The 25,463-nt window shown below is 43.6% G+C and overlaps 1 protein-coding gene across 1 annotated transcript in view; it reads left to right on the top strand.

Moving 5' to 3' along the window:
• SF3A1 (splicing factor 3a subunit 1) overlaps nucleotides 1-25,463 on the top strand; it is a 60,373-nt gene that overhangs the window by 7,371 nt on the left and 27,539 nt on the right. The window contains exons 4-12 of the mRNA XM_030218597.1: nucleotides 3,123-3,380; nucleotides 6,861-6,935; nucleotides 8,721-8,871; nucleotides 9,742-9,938; nucleotides 17,151-17,268; nucleotides 17,356-17,541; nucleotides 18,568-18,689; nucleotides 20,358-20,600; nucleotides 23,979-24,189. Of these exons, the coding sequence (XP_030074457.1) occupies nucleotides 3,123-3,380; nucleotides 6,861-6,935; nucleotides 8,721-8,871; nucleotides 9,742-9,938; nucleotides 17,151-17,268; nucleotides 17,356-17,541; nucleotides 18,568-18,689; nucleotides 20,358-20,600; nucleotides 23,979-24,189 (1,561 nt within the window). The remainder of the gene's footprint in view (nucleotides 1-3,122; nucleotides 3,381-6,860; nucleotides 6,936-8,720; nucleotides 8,872-9,741; nucleotides 9,939-17,150; nucleotides 17,269-17,355; nucleotides 17,542-18,567; nucleotides 18,690-20,357; nucleotides 20,601-23,978; nucleotides 24,190-25,463) is intronic.

The following is a 25,463-nucleotide window of genomic DNA, read 5'->3' as shown; positions in this document are numbered from 1 at the left end:
TGGGGGCCAGACTCTCCATTGGTGCAGCTGCCGGTCCTGCCCCCTTGATGTCACTTCCTGTTCCAGGGCAGAGCCGGCAGCCTGTGCCAATAGGGAGACTAGCCCTGTAGTGAGTTTATCTTCTTTTGTCATAGCTGAGAGAACAGCAGTGGCTTGGGTGACAGAGGGAGGTGGGGAAGTCCGAATCGAGACTTCCAATTCCCTACCCCCCAAACATCGATTTGAATCAATTCACTGAAAACGAATTGGTGAATCAATTTGAATTGTGAATTAGACAGCACTAGGTATGACCCTCTCATTTGCACCACCCCCAGATTTCAAACATCTGCCTTGAAGTGGCAGGTGGATCACATCTTGCTGGCTTGCACAGAGGCGTGAAGCATACCAGCCTTTCTGTACTGGAGAATCAGTTTTAAATCTCATGGGCTGATACAACGTTGATCCCGTCCTTCTGGCTCACACAGAGATTAAAAGTGTCTGTTGATTGCTTTCCATTCTGAGCATCCTGTTATTCTGGAGCATGCGGATACCATACAGCACATTAGCTGTAAAAGGCAGCTGTTCTTTTATTCATCATTGACTGCCTTGTACCTTGGGTTGTTCAGGTTTTGATAGTTTTTATTAAAGGTTTTTGTACAAAATAACTTGAGAAAGGAGTTTTCAGTTTCCATCCTATTTTAAATTTATGCCTTGTTTTTTTTGTAAACACTCGGCAGCTTACAGGCATAACAATAATAGCATAAAGTTCTAATGCACAACAAATTTACAAGATTTCACATTGGATGTCGTGTCGTATTTCTGGGGAAGGTGCGACAGTAGAAGATAAACAGAAGAACGTTCCTCCACAAATCTCTGACAGGAAAAACAAAAACCTGCAGAGGTGACACAGAACAAAAATCCACCCCTGAGGTGCCAAGCAATCCTAGTTCTTCACTAGACTTGACGTGGGCTGTGTTTCGGCCTATGGATCTGCATCAGGAGTCTAAAAAAACAAATCCAAAATACTTAAATCAGAGATCCTATATATACTAGGGCTGCACCTCAATCAAAATCTTTTAATCACGATTAATCATGCGACTGAAGTTTATTTGTTTACTTATTTCCCACTGCGGCTCCTTTTCACTATGGGCGAATCACTTAAATCTCCATCGCCCCAGGTACAAAGTAAGTACCTGTATATAATATGTAAACCGCTTTGCAACCATAGAAAGGCGTTATATCAAATCCCATCCCACTTCCCTAAAGGACTGATAATCTCCCTCCCTCCTGCCCCCAGATCCAGCATATCTTTCTTTCTTTTCCTTCCCTCCCTTTCCTCTTCCCCAGCTCCAGTATCTCTCTCCCTCCCTCCTATTATTCAGCACCTCGCCCTACTCACTACATAAACTTGGTAGTGAGTAACACAAAGTTGTTTTCCTGGCTGCTGGAGATTACTGCTTTGGCAACAGCTTTCACTGGTGACCCCTCCAGTGCAGGTCTGCAGCTCACTCCATTCCCCCCACTCGGGGTTTGGCATCTGCCCTCTCTCAATTCACCTCTCCCCCCCAGTCTTCCTTCAAGGTGCTTTGTTGGTCCCTGATAGTGGCTTCCTGTGTCCAGGTCCGAAGCTTTCCCTCTGACCCATCCCGCCCATGCAAAAACAGAAAGTGATATTGGAGGAAGCAGAATGAACAAGAGGGAAAGCTTTGCAGCAGACTGCAGGCAGCATATGTGCACCACTGCTGCTGCTGGAGACCAACAGAAAACCATTTAAGGTAGACTGACGTGCGGAGGGGGGGGGGGGTGATGTTAAATCCTGGTTGGAGGGAAAGATGCTGGATCATGCTGAGGACAGAGGTCAGGAGTAGAAAAGACGTTTGGAGGAGACAGCAGATGCTGCAGTGTGATTAAATTCTCTAATCACGATTACATTTTTACATCATGCTTAATGATCGATGCATTAATTGCATGGTTGACTGTGATTAACTTGCAGCCTTAATATAGACATGTACAAAATTTAGAAAACATACACATGTTATAAAGAAATGAATAGATTTGTTTATCTGCATAAGAGAGACGTCTAGAACATGTTCCAATAGATAAAAACCATTAAACATATAAGAAATATGAAAAAAACCTTGCAATGTACACTATCAATATGTAAAAGATACTGACAAATTTCATAAAAAGAGTACTGGCAAAATTTGTTAACATGTTTGGTCAGAACAATTATTTGATTACAGATCACCCGTGTCAAGTGAAGAACTAAAATAAAAGATTTCTTGGCACCTTAGGGGTGGATTTTTGTTGTACGTCACCTTTGCTGTTTTTGTTTTTCCTGAAGGTGTGACTACCAGTTTAGAGACTGTAAACTTTCAAGAGGGGAGGATACAAATTTTTCAGTGGTATGGCCAATTCCATCCCATGATGCATTGCATCTTTGCAGCCATAATCGCAATGCCTCGTCATTGGGTCAGCAGCTTTGCTTTTCTAGCAATCTTTTGACTTGTTCAGGCACCCATTAAGACCTGTGGCCCTGCTATCTTAGCTAGTGAGGAGCTCATTCTGATCTTTGCTTTCCTATTAAATTCATTGTTCTGCCATCCTAATTACCCCTGGTTCATTAAGCATCATAGCTTGTTTAACAGTTTATAACAGTGGTTCCCAAACCTGGTCCTGGAGGCACCCCAGCCAGTCAGGTTTTCAGGATATCCACGATGAATATGCATGAGAGAGATTTGCACGCAGTGAAGACAGTGCATGCAAATCTCTCTCATGAATATTCAATGTGGATCTCCTGAAAACCCGACTGGCTGGGGTGCCTCCAGGACCAGGCTTGGGAACCACTGGTCTATAATATTCTGTGTTCTGGTTGTGTCAAAATACAGGTGCGCTAGAATTCAAGGAGGATGAAGTGGAGCCATCCTTCTCTGTCTCATTTTTCCTGGACTTCTGCTTCTGAACGTAGAACCAAGCTAGGCTTCCTGCCGGAGGATTTTAGTTTTGAATAATTCTGCTAATGCGTTAACTCATGTCATATACTTTGTATAAGGTAAACCTGCTAGAACCTGTAGCTTGTATTGGGCCTGTTTCCGTCACATGATCTATGCACAGGTTTCTAATATCTCAACATTATTTCCTAGGTTCAGGCTCAGGTGATCCAAGAAACCATTATTCCAAAGGAACCTCCACCAGATTTTGAGTTTGTCGCTGATCCCCCCTCCATCTCGGCCTTTGACCTGGATGTGGTGAAGTTGACAGCGCAGTTTGTGGGCCGGAACGGTCGGCAGTTCTTGACTCAATTGATGCAGAAGGAGCAGAGGAATTACCAGTTTGACTTCTTGCGGCCACAGCACAGCCTTTTTAATTATTTCACCAAGCTGGTGGAGCAATACACTAAGGTACGGTTTATTTAGCTTAATATACCGCTCATCAAAAGCTTTAACAAATCGGTGTACAAGTCAGGATAAAACAGGGGTTCTCATTCCAATCCTCAGGGACCACCTAGCCAGTCAGGTTTTCAGGATACCCACAATGAATATGCATGAGATAAATTTGCATACAGTGGAGGTGGGGCATGCAAATTGTTTTCATACATATTCATTATGGTTATCCCAAAAACCTGACTGGCTAGGTGTGTCTCAAAGACTGGGTTTAGAACCGTGGGATTAAACAAAAGAGAGAATAGCGGAAGGGAACGCCATTTCAAATAGGAAAGAGAAGGAGTTTGCTTCAGGACCGACTATCAAGGCTTGCAAATCACACATTGATACGTAATGTGTAGGACACGCAGGGCTTTTTTTGAGGGGGTACTTGGGGGTACTGAGTACCGGCACCTTTTCCACTGTCTGCTAAAATTGACCCACGGACCCCAAGTTTTAATGAAAGAGCTCAGGCTCTACACACCAATTCTGCCTTCTCATAGATTCTGTGACTGGTTGCAGGGGGCCTGGCTATTGTGGGATAGGTCCCTCAGTGATCACCTCACCCCTGAAGGGTGGCTTAGTATTTGAGTACCGGAACTTTTTTTGTTAGTGCAACACGTGTCCTCAGTGTGTTTTTATTTTCTTCACAAGAACAGGCAGGCTTGTCAGGATACAGACTACAGGAAGCCAAAGTAAAACTGTAGGACATTTGCTTTCTTTTCTTTATTCAGAGGAATTTGTAGTGTGACCTTTGTTTTCTCGGCTTGAAATATGGCCAGTTAAACTCTGAATCCCCTGTACCTTTAATGAAAGAGCAATACCCAGGGCTGACCTGGGGCAAATCAGCTGGAGCAGGACACCTCTCTATGCAGATTGAAGAGCAGTGATAAGGGGAAATGGGTCCTTCAGAGAGTGAAAACAGAGGGGGGGTTACTTACTGTTATCCACTGCCTGCTGAAATCTCCTAGCACTGTGCAACCCACTGCATGGCAACTCCAGGCCCCCTGACACGTAGGAATAAGAAATGCCATCGGCAAGCAGCAAGGGGTGGGGCTGTAAACTTGCAAGTCTGGTGCAGTTGTTCCGCTTTGCCTATTTGTGCTCCCCCCACCCCCCCCCCCCACCCCTCGAGATGGCTTTGGTTTATGTTTCAACAATTTTTATTGACGTTACAGCATGTGAAACATTACCAACAAGTTCAATAATGTACAAGCCGAGACTCAGAACATTCGTTCTAAATACAAAATAATAGAATCTAATATCAAAATTTGTTCATTTTTCTCCCTTCTCCATCCACCCTCCCCCTTTCCCATACTTGGGTGGAGATGACCCAGCTTTAAACCAAAATAGTAATATAACCCAGACAAAACTGGCCAGCAACCCAGAAAAAAATTAACAAGAAAATCTTAGTATACCCTAACCCACCCTGCCTGTGGTCCTACTCTCCCCCCACTGCTGCACTCCTCCCCACCTGCGCCCCAGGAGGACTGGGTTCTTATGACCTCCCAGAACAGTGGACAGAGAACACTTAAACCAGCTCTACCTCCCACCCCACCCCCCAAATCCCCCCCTTATCTAGCGGACAACTCAACCCAACAGGTTCAGAATAAGATTTCTGCCTCTAGGTGTCAAAAAGGCCAAATAGGGATTCCAAATCTTCAAAAACCGAGATTTACGTTAACTTCTCGTGCCTCCCAAGATAATAAAAGATGCACCATATTACACCAGTGCCAGAACTCAGGCGGGGAGTCAGAGGTCCAGGACTGCAAAATACACTTCCTCGCCAGTAGACACATTTTACGAAACAACAATCTACTCTCCCCTGAGGGGCCCCAAAAGTCCCCAGGGCAATCCAACACCAGCTGCAGTGGGGAGCCAGTTATTCTGCATGAAAAAAGTGACGACAAATAATCAATAATCCGGCACCAAAAACGCTTTATCTCCACGCATCCCCAAAACGCATGAAAAAAGGTATTATCCATTAACTTACATTTTAAACAGGATGGCGATTGAATGCCACCCGGCCAAAATAGCTGAACTTGGGAAAGTAAGCTTTGTAATAAACACGAAAGCAGCACTCCCTATAGTTAGCATTACCACTCAAGTGAGGGATAGTCTTAATAGAAGTCAGAAAGTCCCAAGAGGCTAATTTCTCCCCCACATCTTGTTCCCATTTGCTTTTGATTTCTTCCACCCAGTTCGTGCCTTAGCCAAGTTTCCAAGAAGGTGCGAATGTCATGGTCGCCCACTGATTCAGATTGTTTCTCCTAGACTGATTTTCCAGGTTCTCTTTTTTCCTCATATGAAGCAACCATTTTTTGTATGTGGGCCTGCACCTCCTCCACCGCTACCATCCGATCTTCCAGTTCGTTGTTGGTACGCAGCTAAATCCTGGCTAAGTTTCCCCATATTGCTGTGAAGCTGTTCCAACTTTGAATGTATCGGGCTCAGTCTCTTATACAAAGTGACCTCCATGGCTCCTGTCACCTCAGCAGCGATCTCCGCCACCCACGCCGAGCCGACCAGGGAGCTCGTAGGGCTTCCTGGCGCCGCCATTTTGTCCTTGTGTGCCCTGCTGCGTTCTTTATCTTCATAGCAATTTCGCAGCCATGCTTACTTCAGCTCCCGGGCGCTGCGCACGAACCTCCCAGCGCTCTCAGCTCCCCTCGACGATGCACAATTCCGGCAGTTAGGCTGCCAGAATCGTGGGAATCTTGAAAGGGTGGCAGGAGCAGAACCGCTAGCGACTGCTCCCGTTCATAGCGTCACGTGACCTCCTCAAGATGGCTTTGATTTAAATGAGTAGTGGCTCCTCTAGCTACGTAGAAAGAGATCAGCTTTAATCATGTACTTTTCTGAGCCTTCATTATTTCAGCATGTCTTCTTTTTGTATTTCTCGAAGGAGAATCTCTCTGTGTATTCCACAGTGTCTGTGCAGCCGAGTAGTTCTTTTTATTTAGTTGTTAAGGTCTGTGAAATCTTGTGAGATTCTTGGTGTAAATATGCTAGTCGGCAGTAAAAAATTTGATCACTGATACTTCTGCAGTGATTGAGAGAGAGCTTAATACAAGCAGAAGTATCAGGAGGAAATTGCATCCGGGGTGTGTATGCAGGCTTCTCATCTGGAAGGTTTATACTTAAGTACAGGAATTCAATATTTAATGGACTTGGGAAAAATCCACAATTCCGGGAATAACACGTATAGAATGTTTGTACGTTTGGGAAGCTTTGCCAGGTGCCTTTGGCCTGGATTGGCCGCTGTCGTGGACAGGATGCTGGGCTCGATGGACCCTTGGTTTTTTCCCAGTGTGGCATTACTTATGTACTTATAATGTGTGGGTGCCTGAGCTTCCCCAGTATTAAGCAAACACCTTCACTGTGTCTGGGGTGGGGGTGGGGGGGAGGTTTTTTTTTAATACTTTTGCCTCTTAAACTCACATGTCCCTGTTTTTCCAGATTTTGATTCCTCCGAAAGGATTGCTTGCAAAGCTGAAGAAAGAAGCAGAAAATCCCAAGGAAGTCCTGGATCAGGTAATGCACATCTTGGGGCTTTTCTATTTTCTGGCAAGGTTCATGAGCTTTTTTACTCAATATAACCATGAGTTCCTTCTTTATGTAATGTGGAAACTTTTCCTGTGTCTTGAGAGAAGTTATGTCTGAAGTTACGTTTTGGCACTTTAAAACAATCCTGCAGAGTATGGATTGCCCTTGGAATTGTTCAGATTATTACAAAAGGACTTGATCCCTTAGGATAACTGCTGTTCATTGATTTGGATCTTTAAGAGTCTGTGTGAACATAAGAATTTGCCATACTGGGTCAGACTGGTGGTTCATTTAGCCCAGCAGTGGCCAATCCAAGTTACAAGTACCTTGCAGAATCCCAAATATTAGCAAGATTCCATGCTGCCAATCCCAGGGATATGTAGCGGCTTCCCCATGTCTGTCTTAATAGCAAATTATGGACTTTTCTTCAAAGAACTTGTCCAAATCTTTTTTTATTACATCAAGATATGCTAACTGCTGTTACCATAAATAAAATTGGTCTTGTGGATTAATCAATCTCATGGATTAATGTGGGGTGTTCTGTATGTGATATTTGTTCTTTGTTGTGGAGGTGTACTAGGTCTCTCTGTAAAACCCGACACAGGCTGTGTTTCATCCACAAGGGGGCTGCGTCAGGGGCTAGAAAGTAATAAAATGACAAATATAAAAAAAACTAGTAAAAAAGCCCCGTTTCTGATGCAAATGAAACGGGGGCTAGCAAGGTTTTCTTCAGAGTGTGCATGTGGGAGTGTGTGTCCCTGCCCTCTCTCCCTCCCCCCCTCCCAGTCCAGTCCTTCAGTGTTAAGTTTCCTGCTGTTCTGTGTTTTTGTTACAGAGAGAGTGAGGGCATCTCTCTCCCCTCCCCCCTCTGAGTCCTTCACTGTGTGAGATTTCGTGCTGTGCTGTTTTCCTTCACTCATGGGGAAACTGGATATCTCTGGCGCTTCACACTTCCGGCTGGAGGCTTCATAGAACGTTGGTCTTGCCTTTTATATATATAGATAACTAAAATTCTAAAATGAATAGTAAAAACCAGTATAGCACAAGCATCACAAATACATATATATAGTAGACATAATAACTAACCAATAACTCTAATTAAAAAGTACTTAAAATATATCTAATGCTCGAGAACATGAATGTAAAATATATCGCATCTGCATTTAGCACAGAAGTCCATAAACAATCATTCAAAACTACATATATACCAAAAATATGATATAGTAGGAATAGGATACATACCTTCTGATCTTTACCACTAAAAAACTTTGTAGTGTATATTTTATATTCATGTTGTCAAGCATTAGATATATTTTTTAAAGTACTTTTTACTTTACACATTGAGCCTGCAAAGAGGTGGGATAATGTGGGATACAAATGCAATAAATAAATAAATAAATTAGAGTTATTGGTTATTTATTATTATTAATGTCTAATATATATGTATTTGTGATGACTTTACTATATTGGTTTTTATTTTTCATTTTATATTTTTACTTATTTTTTTTTATATTTGTAATTTTGTTTATTTATTACTTTCTAGCCCCTGACGCAACCCCCCTTGTGGGCGAACCACGACCTGTGTCGGGCTTTGCATTAGGTTGAAACTCTACAATAAAGATTTGTTTGTATCAACTACTGATCTGCTCTGTTTGTTTCCACATCGGAATTTGCGGATCGGCTACCTTGTTGCTTCTTAGATGCATTACATGGTACATCTTGGATTATTGTGCATACTTCTGTTTGACAGATTTTATGACTCTTTGTCTTCAGGTGCGATACAGAGTAGAATGGGCAAAATTTCAGGAGCGTGAGAGGAAGAAAGAAGAGGAGGAAAAAGAGAAGGAAAGAGTTGCTTACGCCCAGATTGATTGGCATGATTTTGTAGTGGTGGAGACAGTGGATTTCCAGCCCACTGAACAAGGTAAGAGGAGGAGTTAAAAATGAGTGGAGCATTATACAGAGAATTGAAATGAAAATGGGGGTGGGAGTGAATATTGGTTAATTTCGCTAGGGAAGCTTCTAGGAAGCTCTGACAGGCTACACTGTAAATGAATCAAGTGCCACAAACACATTTGCTTTACACAGAGGTATCCAGATATCTGTTTGAAGTTTATGAACAGTTTTACCAGTTTGCTGGTAAAATTCCTAAATTTCAGTTAATAACAAGAGAGTGTGCGCACCGCTTGGCCATGGAGAAAACAGTATTAGTCCTAATGAAAGAGTTTTAGGGGCTCAACATTTGCAGGAAGTGGAAGAGACGAACACTGATGGTGAGTTTGGTCATCTGTGCTAATGTTTTCTTCATTCTGCAGTGATTCGATTCCTGTCGAGGAATATAACTTGCATGGATGTCACTGAATTCACTGTCATGCTTTGTGGTATCAGTTTCAAGTCCAGTATGGTACCCTAGCCGGAGGTAATACTGGCTCCCAAATCCCCATATGTTCATGGACAGCTAGGATTCGAACAGCCATATATTTTTGACGGCACCACTGTCGAATGTCAACTTTGACATTCAAAAATACACTCTGGAATCCTCACCTGCCCTTGAATCATTCGCCCCAACCATTACCGCGCAGTCTTCATTGATCTGCCTGTATGTGCAGTTGTGATTCACTAGCTTCACTTGGGTTTTAAAAGATGTTCCTCTGATCGTAAGATGGTGCTTCTTGATTCACATGATCAGGAATTGCTAGATAATATAGCCTTAAATTTGTTCTGAGTGTTGGTTTTGGCAGAAGAGTTGGCATTGGGTTTTCTTATCTAAGAACCTTCCCTCCACTTTTTGCAGGAAATTTCCCTCCTCCAACCACACCAGAGGAGCTAGGGGCCCGTATCCTGATCCAGGAGCGTTATGAGAAATTTGGTGAAAGTGAGGAAGTTGAGATGGAGGTGGAATCAGATGATGACGAGGACGAAAAAGAGGATAAGTCAGAGGAGACACCATCACAAATGGACCAAGATACGCAAGTACAAGATATGGATGAGGTATGGAGAGCTGACGGGAAGGGATCAAACTGAACAACTTGCTAGAGAAAATTAGTAGCTGTATTAGCCAGTTAAAGTGGATCATTGCCCATTGAGAACGCTTGCTTTAGTAATTTCCAACTATGTTATTACAGAAGGAACTTACTGTAGACAAATCAAGAGTTCCTCGCTGAATAATTCAATACAGGCATGATGATTCCTGATTTAAATACTTTAGTTAACTAACTTATAATCACAGGAATGATAGTTGAATAATTGGGGTCAAAAGACAAGGATACTTCCATTACGTAGCTTCCCACTATTCCAGAACCTGTGGGATAGTTGTGTCCATCAACCAGCAGCTGTAGATAGCTGAGCTGAGACATCTCTTCTGGCATCCGGTCCAGCTCCTCAGTGTTTTCTGTCTCCAGCAGGTGGATGGACACATATTTCAGTCTTTGATTCTGAGTGATTTACTCCTGGTCCAGTTGGTCAGCTGGTCCCTAGTTGAGCTTTGCAGGTGGCCTGAGTCTGCAGAGTCATATCTGGGGGTCTTCAGATCCCTGTCTCTGGTGCCCTGCAAATTTACTTTTTTACTTCCTTCACCTCTACCCTGTTTCCTGTGGAGCTTTCCTTTTCCAGCATAACAAGCTTAAAAAAAAAAAAAAAGAAAGGAGAACGAAAGAGGCTTTGAGGAGAACGTGGGACAGTCCTGACCTTTCTCATCTGTGTTGACTTGTGGAGACTGTGAGTTTGGGGGGAGTAGCCAGCAGTGGTAAGTTGGAGTAAAGTTTGACTTGAAATCACTTGGAAGGCTGCAAGTTCTACTTGGTGCAGGGGAGGTATCCTGACTCACCGCTTGGGACACGTTGTGCTGCATTCGTGATGGAATGGATGGTGAATCCTGCGGAGGAGGTTAAGCGGTCTTCCTGCTGGCCAGCATCGGGGCATTGTAGTGCGTGCAAGCCAGGAATCCTGCAGGACACGGAGGAAATGGTCGTCAGCAGTACATCTTTGGATTTGGCACAACATCTGAATGTCAAGGGGTTTTTGGGCTCTCTGGCGGGGCCGGTGCACAGTTTGATGTAGAAGAGCATGGGAACGGGCGCCATTTTGTTGTGGCCAACTGACAGTGATGAACAGCCTCTGTCTGATTACGTGCAAAGCACAGCTGCCATTTTACAGCCTCGAGGCCCAACAGAGCATTCAACTGCTTTGGAATCTTTGTTTTCTCCAGATTTTATATTGCTCTTATACCAGGCCTATTTACTGAAGCAGGAACAGTCGGAGGTGCTGCAGGGTGGTTCGGTTTCTCGCCTCACTGCCCCTCTGGCTTCTAAGAGGTCTTGTTTAGACCTCCAGGAGTGGACAGATGAGGCTGTCTCTGCTTCTCCCTTATGTGATGTGGCCTCAGTCTGTTCATGTTGATGGATCCATTAGAGAAGGAAGAACTTCCTCCTGAGGAGGGAGGTGGTTGAAAGTACTGAGGTTGTTTCATAAAGAGGAGCTCAGTACTCAATAAGAGTACTGGCCAAAAGCAGAAGGCTCCTCAATGGAAAGCACAGTGCCTCAGAAATAAAACTGTGCTTTCCATTGAGGAGCCTTCTGCTTTGGCATCGGGAGTTCCATCTTCGTTGATCATGAGGGGGCTTGGAGTTTCTTCTAAGGCCTTCCCAATGCATCCAAACATTCAGGACCTGATTACAGCAGAATTAGTATAACCGGACATGGGACTGAGAGCGGGAAGAGCCATGACCTCAGTGTATTCAGTTCCGGAGGAGAAAGGTAAATTCCCTGGTTATGGTGGTGACTAAGAAGACCACCTTGCTGGTGGAAGGGGACATTGCCCTAAACGTCCTACAGGATAGGAAGCAAGAAGGCTTGCTGAAACAAGTCTTTAAAGTGGCCTCTTTCGGCTTTCAAGCATCACTGTACAGCTCATTCATGGCAAGAGCATGCCTGATGTGGCATCAGCGGTCTGCAACACAAGATAATGCCCAGCTGGTTCTCCACTTCTGGACTTGATGGTGATTAAAAGGAATGCCAAAGTACCCACGTTTTTCAACTGTCAGAAAGAACTGGGCTCGATGGGGATTGATGCCCTAGTGCAGCCCTGGTCTTCCCTTCTTGGCCCATAGTAGGCTGTGTGTTGAAAAGGATCGCATTGCACTAGTGTCAAATTATTCTCGTAGCCCTGGATTGGCTATAGAGGCTGTGGTTTGCGGACATGATTTCTGGTACACAGCCTACTGAAGCAATAGGCCTCATGGAGGATCCATACCCTTTTGGTCTTACGGTGTGGCCATTTAAAGGGCTCGGTTGAGACAAAAAGGTTATTCTGATGCAGTCATTGCTACCTGCTTCAGGCTTGGAAATATTCTACATCCATGGAGAACTGTGACAAATGTGGGTTTCTAAGCCTGAAAATTGTATTATTTCATGAAGTGTATTTCTCCTAATTGGCCAGTAGATGGCAGTTGTTTTAAGTTTTAAAGCTGCTGTTTTAAGTTTTAAAGCTGTTGCAGAAAAAGACTCTCTCTTCCAGTTTCAGTTTATGGAAAGGCAATCTGCAGTACCATTGGACAGCTACTTTCAAAACTGATACCCTGGTCTCTGATTGGCCATGGATTTCAAATCTAGCCTGCAGGTAGATCTTTTTATTGAGACCCTGTGAGCAGTTATATGATATAACCTATGAGCAACTATATTTCATGACCTTCCCAGGTACTACTACTACTACTTAACATTTCTAAAGCGCTACTAGGGTTACGCAGCGCTGTACAATTTAACATGGAAGGACAGTCCCTGCTCAAGGAGCTTACAATCTAAAAGACAGGTGTACAATCTAAAGACAAGTGTACAATCTAAAAGACAGGTGCAAATCTAGAGACAAGTGTACAATCTAAAAGACAAGTGTAGAGTCGATCTGATAGGGCTTACTATATTTCTCGAAAGGTACTACCCAGATAGTAAACAAATATTTAGATAGTTTTATAATTGATCCATATTCAGTTACCTGTTATCGCTTGCTGATTTCACCTTTTTCTGTTCACTGTTCAAATTCTGTGACAATAAACCTTATTTAGTTTATTGACTCTGCTGTCCTGGACTGTTTTTTGTTCTGTGGGTGCTTTCTGGGACCTATGGAACCCCTGGAGTGTGGCCCCAGTGTCCTAGAAATCACCGGGGAATAACCTGAGAGTGGTTATTCAAAGTTTTTAAATCGCAAAAGGATTGTGAAAAATTGCAAGAGGACCTTACAAGACTGGGAGACTGGGCATCCAAATGGCAGATGATGTTTAATATGAACAAATGCAAAGTAGTGCATGTGGGAAAGAGGAACCTGAACTATAGCTACGTCATACAAGGTTCCCCATTAGGAGTCACTAATCAGGAAAACAATCTAGGTGTCGTGTCATCGTTGATGATACGTTGAAACCCTTTGCTCAGTGTGTAGCGGTGGCTAAGAAAGAAACTAGAATGTAGGTATTATTAGAAAAGGAATGGAAAACAAAAATGAGGATATTATAATGCCTTCATATTGCTCCGTGGTGCGACCGCACCTTGAGTACTGTGTGCAGTTCTGGTCACCGCATCTCAAAAGAGATATAGTGGAATTAGAAAAGGTACAGCAAAGGGCAACAAAAATGATAGAGGATGACTTCCCTATGAGGAAAGGTTAAAGTGACTAAGGCTGTTCTGCTTGGAGAAAAGACAGCTGAGGGGAGATATGATAGAGATCTATAAAGTAATGAGTGGAGTGGAACGGGTAGACGTGAATCGCTTGTTTACTCTTTCCAAAAATACTAGGACTAGGGGACACACAATGAAGCTACAAAGTAGTAATTTTAAAACAAATCAGAGAAAATATTTCTTCATTCAATGTGTGATTAAACTCTGGAATTTGTTGCCAGAGAATGTAGTAAAAAGCAGTTAGCTTAGCGGGGTTTAAAAAAATTTGGATAACTTCCTAAAAGAAAAATCCATAAGCCATTATAAACATGGCCTTGGGGAAAATCCACTGCTTATTTCTAGGATAAGCAGTATAAAATGTACTGTTTTGGGATCCTTGCCAGGTACTTGTGACCTGGGTTGGCCACTGTTGGAAACAGGATATTGGGCTTGATGAACCTTTGGTCTGTTCCAGTATGGCAAACGCTTATGTTCTTATGACTAGCCCAGAGGCAAGTGGGACCCAGTCGGTGGGTGGAGGTTACTAGTATAGAGCACGAGACCAAGTGCAGGCAAGGCTGGGCCGCAGGGTAACCCCAGGCGGGTGCTAGGCATTTCGTGACAAAGACGTTTGAGGTTTGATGTTCTGAGCGCAGATTTTCTCCCTTTTCTGCTCAGGTTGCGCACATCCTAGTGTTTGTTCAGACAGGCAGTTTGTCCAGAAAGTTCAGGTTGTGGCTTTAACTTGTTTCAGGGGCTGACTACAGAAGACATCTCTTGTGGCTTACCCAGATATTTTTTTGATGCCTTCAGCCTCCCTTTTGTACACCATGTCCAGAGTGGAACCAATTTAGTCCTTCAGGCTCTTCAGAAGCCTCCTTTTGAGCCACTCCGGAAGCCTACTTGAAAGATCTTACACTCAAGACAGTGTTCTCGGTGGCTGTTGCATCAGCACATAGGGTTTCAGAGCTTCAGGTTCTCTCGTCGGGATCCGTTTCTTTGCTTTTCGGAGGTGGGGATCTCCCTGCGCAGAGTCCCTTCCTTTCTTTCAAAAGTGATATCAGCATTTCATTTCAATCTGTGGAGTTGCTGTGCTTTCGCAGAGAGGACGAAGAGGCTCCATATTCTTCCTTGAAGCTTTTTGATGTGCGTAGAGACCTCATCTGGAAGTCACAAATGAGTTTCACAAATTGTTCAGACTGTGCTTTTTGGTAAACAGAGACTTGGCCTCATAGCTTCCAAGCCCACAATTGCTAGATGGCTGAAGGAGACTATCGTATCAGCTTATTTGCTTGCGGGAAAACAGGTTCCTTGGTCCTTGCTGGCTTATTCTACAAGGTGTACAGTGACATCCTGGGCAGAGACTACCCTACTGTCTCCGGATATTTGCAGGTGGTGACATGGTTTATGCTGCTTAAGTGCTACAGGGTGAATGTTATGGTGCCCTTGGAAGCCAGTTTTGAGGCTTCAGTCCTCAGGGCGGTGGCGGCGCCAGGATCCCACCCACCCTCTTGAACATCCCACAGGTTCTGGAATAGTGGGATGCTACGTAATGGAATGAGATTTTCTTTCTATTAGTCCTTCCCGTTATTCCAGAGGTCTGCCTGAAGTTTCTGTGATGTGTAGTCTGTGCAATGTAATGGGTCAGAAAATGACTGTCACCTTGCATGGTGCTTCCTGCATAGCTTTTGTTCTCTACAAGTTAGCCATCTATCCCCCCTTCAGTCCATCCAGAACTCGGCCGCACGTCTTATCTTCCGCCTCAACCGATAAACTCATATCACCCCTCTCCTCAAGTCACTTCACTGGCTTCCGATCAGTTACCGCATACAGTTCAAGCTTCTCCTACTCACCTACAAATGCTCTCGATCTGCAGCCCCTCCTTATCTCTCTACTCTCATCTCCCCTTATGTCCCCACCCGTAACCTCCGCTCTCTTGACAAATCCCTCCTTTCAGTACCCTTCTCCACCACCGCCAACTCTAGGCTTCGCCCTTTCTGCCTCGCTTCACCCCATGCTTGGAACAAACTCCCTGAGCCCATACGCCGGGCCCCCTCCCTACCCATCTTCAAATCACTGCTCAAAGCCCACCTCTTCAATGTCGCCTTCGGCACCTAATCACTACACCTTTTCTCAGGAAATCTAAACTACCCCAACTTGACATTTCGTCCTTTAGATTGTAAGCTCTTCTGAGCAGGGACCGTCCTTATTCGTTAATTTGTACAGCGCTGCGTAACCCTAGTAGCGCTCTAGAAATGTTAAGTAGTAGTAGTAGTACAAGTTGTCCAGAGATGAGAGGTCTGCACGTTTGCTCGTCTGGTTAGTGTTAAGTTAGCGAGTTGTTTAAAGTTGTTGAGTTTATTCTGAGTTTCTCCTTGCTCCTTGTCTACGTAAATAGTGAGGAGATGGACTGGATGCCAAAAGCAATATGTCTCGGATCAGTTTTCAGTTCTGTATCTCCACCTGCTAGTTGATGGGCACAACTGTCCCACAGGTTCTGGAATAGTGGGAAGGACTAATGGAAAGAGTACAACGCATTACGTAAACTGTAGGGGCAGAAAGGTAGATCTCACTGTGTTTCATTTCATTTATATACAATCTATCTTCATATTTATAGGAAGGCCTGGTTACTTCATTTTTACTAAAACAGCGAAGATGAATAACAAAAGCAAAAATAATCAAAAAATTAAAAACAAGAAAATATCAAATTTGTAAAATACAAATACATAAAAAAGTAAAGAAGTATGAAAAAGACGACACTTGTTTATAAAAAATTAAAACACTTTATTAGCCAAAGGATAGCAGGGAGAAAGGGACTCGACACAGCTGTGTTTCGGCCGTACAGGCCTGCGTCAGGAGTCTTCTCACCTTGTGTTGATTTTTAATTCTATCCAATTGTAAAGGAAATATGTGTGTCTCTTTTTAAACTGTAGCGTTAAATAATCCTTGAAACAAAGTCAAGCAAAAAACATCGGAGCAACGTCTCGTCTCTGTAAAGTCTTTTTCATACTTCTTTACTTTTTTATGTATTTGTATTTTTAAATACAAATTTGATATTTTCTTGTTTTTAATTTTTTGATTATTTTTGCTTTTGTTAGTCATCTTCGCTGTTTTGCTTTTTTGTTGTTTTTTTTTTTTTTGCGAAGATTGGTTTCTTCTGTTTTTTGTACTACTTCATTTTTACTACCATCATATTTCGTAGACCTGGAATGTTCTTATATTCTCCTGCACAAACAAAAGCTAGCCTGCTGTATTTTTACTTGGAAAAAAAGATGCTGGCATACTTCTTCTTTTTGAATGTTAATTGGTAGACAACCCTCAGGCTTAGACCAAAGAGGATAAACCGAGGACTGGAACTTTAAACATTAGTTCCTTGCTGTTTACTTTTCATCTCTGGCTCAGATAAAATTCCAGAAGAAAACATTTTTCTTGTTTTTAAATAAACAAGTTTGCTAGGAACTGTATGGTTAAAAGTTTTTGATTTGTATTTTTTTAAGTCAATATTCAGTTTTAAGGTGCCAGTGGAAAATGTGACTTACACTGAAATATTTTATTGTATAGGGTTCAGATGACGAAGAGGAAGGTCAGAAGGCTCCCCTTCCTCCTGAGGCTCCAATGCCACCCCCTCTTCCTCCCACACCAGATCAGGTTATTGTTCGTAAAGACTATGATCCTAAAGGTAGGCTGTCTCTTTCTATTTTCTCCTCTGTTTGTTTGTTGCATCTCTTTTGCTGCACCATTAATATTCTGCTCTTTGTTCCCCCAGCCTCCAAGCCAATGCCATCTGCCCCAGCCCCTGATGAATACCTTGTGTCACCCATCACTGGGGAGAAGATTCCAGCCAGTAAAATGCAAGAACATATGCGCATTGGGCTGCTGGACCCCCGCTGGCTCGAGCAACGAGATCGCTCCATCCGTGAGAGGCAGGGCGATGATGAGGTCTATGCCCCAGGTCAGTTATCAGTATGTCGTTGTTTACTAATCAACAGCATTATAGCCTACTCAGTTCTTCAAAATTAAAATATTTGTTGCATGCAGCCTTATCAAATTATTCATTCACTAGATGTTAGTAACCAGTAATAACAATGACAGCTTCCTTTTCATCCACAAGTCTAGTCCAGTATGAATGGGTTATGCCCCTTGGCCAGCAGATGGAGACAGAGACTTACAAGATATAAGCCCTGCCTTATATAAGGCACCATGCAGGCATCTGTTCTTCAGTATTCTCAGTGTCCAGCAGATCATGATGGTGGGCATATCAAGCAGCAGAGGACTGATCTAGTGAGAGCTCCTGGGTCCAGTTGGGGAACTGGTCACCTAGTTGAGCCTGAGTGGTTGGAGGAAGATCCAGGCTCCTGCCAGGGGTGGCTGCACTTTTAAGTGGTACCTGGAGGAGTCTAGGTCCCTTGACCATATCAGGAGGTTCTAACAGGTTTTGTTTTTGTCCCTTCCCCCGACCCTTTCCCCCCACTCAAGATTGTTTGCTTGCTTATTTATTTTATTTAAATGAGAGCAGCTTGGGGGGGGGGGGGGGGTACAGTACTAGTCCTCATCCCCAACCCACACCAGTGGCAGTGTGCTGGTGATAAGATGGAGCTCTGTGGGCCGCTGTCCCTCGGCCTCCCTCACTTCAGGGTGATACTGCACTGGGTTCTTCAGCACATATAAAGAAATGAACTGGGGTAGATATCCTGGAGCTAATCCATGTAAGTTTTAAACACAAACAATACAGATGTAAAGATAATCCTAGCCTTTAGCGAGAGCCAATGTAATTGGCTCAAGAAGGACCAGCTAATAACCTCAGCCTCCCCCCCCCCCAAAAATGAATTTGGCTGTTACATTCTGCAGAATGAGGGAGAGGGAAGGTGGCGGTGTGCTGCCACGTGTCATAGAATATAACTTGAGCTTTTGCTGTTAGTTTCATTCAGAAACAAACATATTCAACTCTCTTCCCCTTTTTTGTGATCTTGTCTTCCAGGTTTGGATATTGAGAGCAGCTTGAAACAGTTGGCCGAGCGCCGTACTGATATTTTTGGTGTAGAGGAAACTGCTATTGGTAAGAAGATTGGAGAAGAGGAGATCCAGAAGCCTGAAGAAAAGGTACGACTTTTGCTTATTTGGATCATTTTAACTGTTTCTGAAATTTGTAGCACAGGATTTTTTAATTGTGAATTTTCAGTGTCTTCCTCTGCGGTTCTGGTCATAGCTTCTGTGTATGCCTAATCTCTTATTATACACATTAAAAAGAATTATTGATTAGCCTGGTGGTCAGTGAATTTTTTGATGTTTTGCTACTACACCCAGGTTCCTATGTCACCTGGATTTCAATGATTTGATGGAGTTAATTGGAAGTGGTGGTCAGTAAACATGGAGTGCATTTTGGAGGGCTAATGGGAGAAGTAACGCATGTCTCCAAAGAGGTTTTCAGCCCTATCACGGCACCAAGGTGCAGGTTATAAGTAGGGGAAAGGGAAATGGGACTTGATATACCGCCTTTCTGAGGGTTTTTTTTTTTTTTTTTTTTGCAACTACATTCAAAGGTACTTATTTTGTACCAGGGGCAATGGAGGGTTAAGTGACTTGCCCACAGTCACAAGGCAGTGGGAATCGAACTCAGTTCCCCAGGATCAAAGTCCACTGCACTAACCACTCGGCTACTCCTCCACTAGCAACATTCCATGTAGAAGCCTGCCCTTACAGATCAGCAACGCGGCCGCGCAGGCTTCTGTTTCTGTGAGTCTGACGTCCTGCACATATGTGTAGGACGTCAGACTCACAGAAATAGAAGCCTGCGCGGCCGCGTTGCTGATCTGCAAGGGCAGGCTTCTACATGGAATGTTGCTAGTGGAATAGCAACATTCCATGTAGAATCTTAAATAGTAGCAGCAGAATCTCAATAGAAGCAACATTCCATCTAGAATCTCCAATAGTAGCAACATTCCATCTAGAATCTCCAATAGTAGCAACAGAATCTCAACATTCCATTTAGAATCTCAAATAGGGAAAGGGAAATGGGACTTGATATACTGCCTTTCTGAGGTTTTTGCAACTACATTCAAAGTGGTTTACATATATTCATGTACTTATTTTGTACCAGGGGCAATGGAGGGTTAAGTGACTTGCCCAGAAGCACAAGGAGCTGCAGTGGGAATCGAACTCGGTTCCCCAGGGTCAAAGTCCACTGCACTAACCACTAGGCTACTCCTCCAGGCAAATGGACGCTGGACTCCCTGACTAGACCTGCTGCTGGGATGTTGGATCACTGTTCCCTCATATGGTTGATCAGTACAAAATAAGGATCAAGAGCTGCATGCTAAGAATAGAGCAGGCAATTGAAAAGAACGCAGTGAATGAGTTTTGGGCAAAGCAGGATTGCAGGAGAACTTCATAAATCTGTTAGTCTTGGCATGAGAGCAGGCAAAGTAAATGATGGAAATATGAAAGGAATGGCAGTACTAGAACTAGAATTGTTAATGTATCTGTTCTTAGGCTGACTAGGCTTGTATTTTAAAAGGAGCTGCCAAAATGTTGACTCCTCAGCTCGGATCTAAGGAATCATTTCTCGTTTCTTGAATCCCACCCACTGCTGTTTCCACAGTCCTGCACACTTCTGCCTAGCTAAAACCTTACTCTGTCCCCTCACAGCTCCTTTTCGAGGAGCTGATTAAGGTCTGAATAGGTGTCTTTGGGAGGGAGCTTCTTTTCCTCCTCTTGTTGATTACGATAGTTCCTCCAACTTTAAACTCCTTTTTCTCTCTTCCTTTGCAGGTGACATGGGATGGTCACTCCGGCAGTATGGCCCGTACACAGCAAGCTGCCCAGGCCAATATTACTTTGCAGGAGCAGATTGAAGCCATCCATAAAGCCAAGGGGTTAGTCCCAGAGGATGACAGCAAGGAAAAGATTGGGCCCAGCAAGCCCAATGAAGTTCCACAGCCTCCGCCACCCTCCTCTGCGCCAAATCCACCTAGCTCAGCTCCACCAATTACATCTGTACCCAGACCTCCCTCGGTAATGCGTTGTTTTATTGTACTGGCTGCTGTGAGAGATTTTGTATTAAGGGGATCCCTATACAGCGGGTAAATTAGTTCCCAGTTGTTGAGAGGGAAAGGATTGAATCCGAGTTGGTGGGTTGGGTTCCATTAGTATCTTTCTAGAAGGTAAAACTTGTTGGTTTTTTTTATGGCTTTATTGGGAATTTTCTTATTCTGTTTCACTCATGCAGTTTGCACCAAATATGATGTATGTTTTATGTGCTTCAGGTATGTTTCAATCATTTTTATTAAGTGAACATAATCAGCTGTAACATTTCACATTACATAAGCAAGTTCCATAACAGCAATTGGCATATCTTCACATTTTGTATTTTTATTGATATTAGTATTTCCCCCCCTAAACTACTCCCCCTCCCTTCCCTGTTCCCTACACCCCTTCCCTCCCCAAAGCCTCCCCCCCCCCCTTTTTCCCTTATATATCCAATGACAAGCAGAGGTTACAGGAGCAGCAGCAACGGGGATTATAGGTTCAATATCTGGCTCCGGACCATTGGGGTCAAGGTTTCCCAAAAGGGTGCCCATCTGCATTCAAATTGTTGTCTTCTTATCTGTGGCTGGTTCCGCATTGCCAGATGTTCTGTACGTAAAAGTATAAGCATTTGAGTTCGCCAATATTGCAGTGATGGTGGTTTTGTTCCCCAGCCACTCCTGCAGGATTGCTTTTTTCGCTACTACTGTAGCTCTTTTTACAAAGTCTGTGAATCCCTTCGGCGTTGGCTTGCTTAGTCTTGGGTGTCCAAAAAGCAACTTTGGATCATATGTCCATCTTCGGGACCAGAGTTCTGTCACTTGTTGTAGTATACTTTTCCAAAACCAAACCACTCTTGGGCATGTCCAAAACATGTGCGCCAGTGTAGCCCCTTCTTGATGGCATTTCCCACATGCTCCATCCGGTGATGCTCCCATATGGAAAGCTCTTCTAGGCGCCACATATATCCTTAGTGCAAATGTATATTGTATTTCCCAGTGCTCTGCCAGTTTTGTGGTCTGCACATGGTCCTTAAACATAGTCTATGTGCTTCAGGTATAATAAATTCAATAAAGTGGTTTACAGACTAAAATAAGATAGAAAGGAAAGTCTTCCAACTGATGGGAGAGAAAGACAAAAGGAAACTACAAAATCATTTTGTCAGAAAAGGATTTTTCTATCGGACAGAGAAAGGCACACATCAAAGAAGAAAGATGCAGATGTAGGTCATGAAAAGTATAGCTGCAAAATACCCAGTTAGCTCTAAGACAACACTAAACTCTGCTGCTCCAATTAAAAATGGGCTGCTAATATGACTAGACTAAGAGCGACTTTGCTTAAGATTTGTTACAGAGAAAAACAGGACGGCTGGCGGCCATTTTCCTGCATTTTGCTTTCTTTGTCGGAGCCCTTCTGGTGATAATGAGTGGCATTTCCAATTTTATTATAAGCCAAGTAGACGTACAGACACACAGAGTACACCAATTTCTGAGAGAGAAGATGTGCAGTACAGTCCAGAGGTATTTTCTTGTTTCTCATCTTTGCTGTGCTGCTGAAACTGAGGCAGGCAGGCACTGACGGACTCCGAGGGGATTCCCAGACACTGCATAATGGCAATATGAAAACTAATTTCAGGGATCTGGGAGCAGCCCTGACTGAGGCTCATTACTGTAATAAAGGGATATAAAAAAGAAGGTGGGGCGGGGGGAAATCCTTGGATGGTTGCAAATGAAAGCTTCTGGCAGTGCAGATCAACCGAGGCTATTTACAAATTAACTGGAAACCTAAAGAAGAGAGGTTATGCTTAAACAGAAAGAAACGATACAATAAGACAACAGGAATCAGTTCTACAAAGACTACAACCTAGTGCTTAATGTTCAGTTATTCCCTTATGTAAGAAACCTTAACTGTGATCCCAATTTTCGAATTGAATGCCTCCCACCCTTGAAAAGTAAATGTGTGGGATGGCCGATAGGGGTTTTACTCACACCCTGTGCTTGCCAGGAGAGGTTATATGTGGTTTCAGCCTGGCAGAATTGCCAGAAGCTAAGAGATATCACCTGTGATTAACCACCTTGAATGAGTGTGGTCAAATTTAGTAGCATACACGCCTTTTAAAATAAATAAAAGATTTATGAGCTAGGAATAACCAGGAGGGAAATGCAGTAAGCGTCCTGGAAGAGTCACTGCTCTACTGTAAAACACTGCACAAAAAAATACCATGGCATACTATAATCAATGAGTATGCAAATTACTGCCGTGTTAAAATTGTGGCAGTAATGTGCAGGCTGTTGATTAATTTTCACCTTTTCTGTCAGTACTTGAGCACTGACAGGAAGACTAGCGTTAAAAAAAACAAACAAACCCCAAAACAAAACATAGCATCTCTCTCCCGAATCCTTTGTAGAGACCCCCTACCCAGAATTCATAGATTTCCCCACACCTACATTTTTCTCTGGTAGTCTAGTGGCCCAACCCTTTTCTGCCAATAAAAAATATTAACTCCCTGGAGTCTAGTGGCACCTTCCCACCCCTGACGCTTCCTCCAGCCCACCCGACGTAGCTTATAGGAGAGGCAGGGGCAATGCCTATTTGAACAGTGGTGGTGCCTTGCCCTGTGTGGTTCATTCTGAGGTCCTGTCTGCCATGTGTGGGAGGGTGCCACTAGACACTGTGGATTTAATTGTTTTTAGTTCCGGGAGGGAGGGAGGGAAGGGGTGAGCAATTCTGCCAGGGAAATGTACGTGTGTGTGGTTGTGTGTGAGGGGGCCACTAGATTACCAAGGAAATCTTTTGAGGTGCCGGGGGGGTGGAGGGGGGACTGGGTCGGGTCATTGAGGAAGGGGCCTGATGCAGGCATCTGGGGCAGGGTGGTTGGGTTGGAGGGAGAGAGGGGGTGCTAGTAGACACCCCCTCCTCTCACTCAGCCTTTCTATGCTGCTCCGGATCCTGGCATTGTTTTTCCCATGATAGGCGTGCAGGCAAAACTTTTATTTGTATATTTTGTATTCCACAGGATAGCAAATACACTGCATTTGCATGCATTTTTAAAAAATGCAGTAGTGGTAAGGGTTTCCACTTGAGTTAACACTGGCACTGAAACCATTTGTGCGTTACTATCCTGTGGTAAAACTGAGTTTAACCCCCCACGGTAACCTGCAGGAAGCTTTCTGCATTGTCTTCCTAGTGAGGTGTGAAATTACATGCCCCTGACAGGATAAGATTATCCCTTCCCTTTGTCTCTTCTTGTATTTGTGATATGTATATCAAAATGCCGGAGTTATGTTATCATGTCTAACAGAAAGATAGTCTAATCTGAAGTGGCACAAAACTACATTTACATGTTCAGTCTCTTTCTCTTTGCAGATGCCACCACCTATTCGTACCACTTTGGTGTCTGCGCTTCCTGTCATACCCCGGCCTCCGATGGCTTCTGTGGTTCGTTTACCTCCTGGCTCTGTCATAGCTGCTCCCATGCCACCAATTATACATGCACCACGCATCAATGTTGTACCAATGCCACCTAGTACCCCACCTATCATGGCACCTCGCCCACCTCCCATGATTGTGCCAGCTGGTGAGTAATGTAGCGCTTTTTTTTTTCTTAACTGCTGAAAATTGGTTCAGCCACTTAATTTTATAGTATTTCTTGCTTTCCTTGAATGCTTTCTTACTGGTATCACACGTAGCACATACAAATGACACAAACCATTTAGGGCATTTTCATTACTATGCTGGAGATGGTTTTTCTTAAGAGAACATTACTATGGTACATTTGGTTTTCTTGTTGCAAGAGGAATCATTTAAATTAGGGGTAGAAAATTCCTGGGTGCCAGGATAAGTAGGCACCTAAAAATTGGAACCTGGCACCCATTGTTGGTCTAACTCAACAGGTGGTGAAATCACATTATGAGGCCGAGGAGGAAGAGCATCTGCTTTAGTGAATCCAAGGTCATGGGAGAAATCCAGTGTTTAAGTGAGCCTGGGCCAGATGAGAGGAGCCAGACACCTCTGACTGGGAATGTAAGCTGCTTTGATGTGCACTTCAAAAGTGGTTACATAAGTATTGCCATACTGGGACAGACCAAAGGTCCATCAAGCCCAGCATCCTGTTTCCAACAGGTCACAAATACCTGGCAAGATCCCCAAAAAGTACAAAACATTTTATACTGCTTATCCCAGAAATAGTGGATTTTCCCCAAGTCCAATAAATTACTACAGTGTTTCCTTATTGTCCCTCTAGACCAGTCCAGATATGTGGGTACTTGCTTTTCAGCCAGCAGATGGAGACAGAGTACTACCGACTGAGGGGTCCTTTTACAAAGGCACACAAGCGTTTTTAGAGCGCTAAAAATAAGCATGCTCTAAATGTTATACACGCCCATATATTTCTATGGGTGTCTCTAGTGTTTAGAGCGCACTAAAAATGCTAGCACGCCTTTGAAAAAAGGACTCCTTAGTGATGTCACCCTATAAGTATCCCATTCAGCTTCTAGCTAGTCAATTGTTTTCAGTCTTCAGTAGATGGTAGGTGAATAAAAGAAAATAAGATGTGGGGAAAGGGGGGGGTAGTTCTGTTTCTGTTGAAATGTTATTGTTAGCACTGTATTGTGAAGTTTGACAATGGTCCTCAGCTTTTGTCTGTTTGAAATGCATGATTTGTTGTACTTCACCTTTACCGCGAATAAAAAAATATTGAATATAAAAAAAGAGAAAATAAGAAGGGGGCTGATGCTGTCTAGTTCTCTTAGTTTGGCTAGGCTGCTCTACATAGCATGAGGACCCCTCCTCTCACCCATTCTAGTCTCCTGGAAGTGGGGGTGTCTTCTGGCTTCCTGTGCCACGGCCCTC

The sequence above is a fragment of the Microcaecilia unicolor genome, chromosome 11 (assembly GCF_901765095.1).
Source record: "Microcaecilia unicolor chromosome 11, aMicUni1.1, whole genome shotgun sequence".
Lineage (NCBI taxonomy): Eukaryota > Metazoa > Chordata > Amphibia > Gymnophiona > Siphonopidae > Microcaecilia > Microcaecilia unicolor.
The sequence above is the reverse complement of the archived record's forward strand: the minus strand, read 5'-3'. Positions and strand labels throughout refer to the sequence as shown.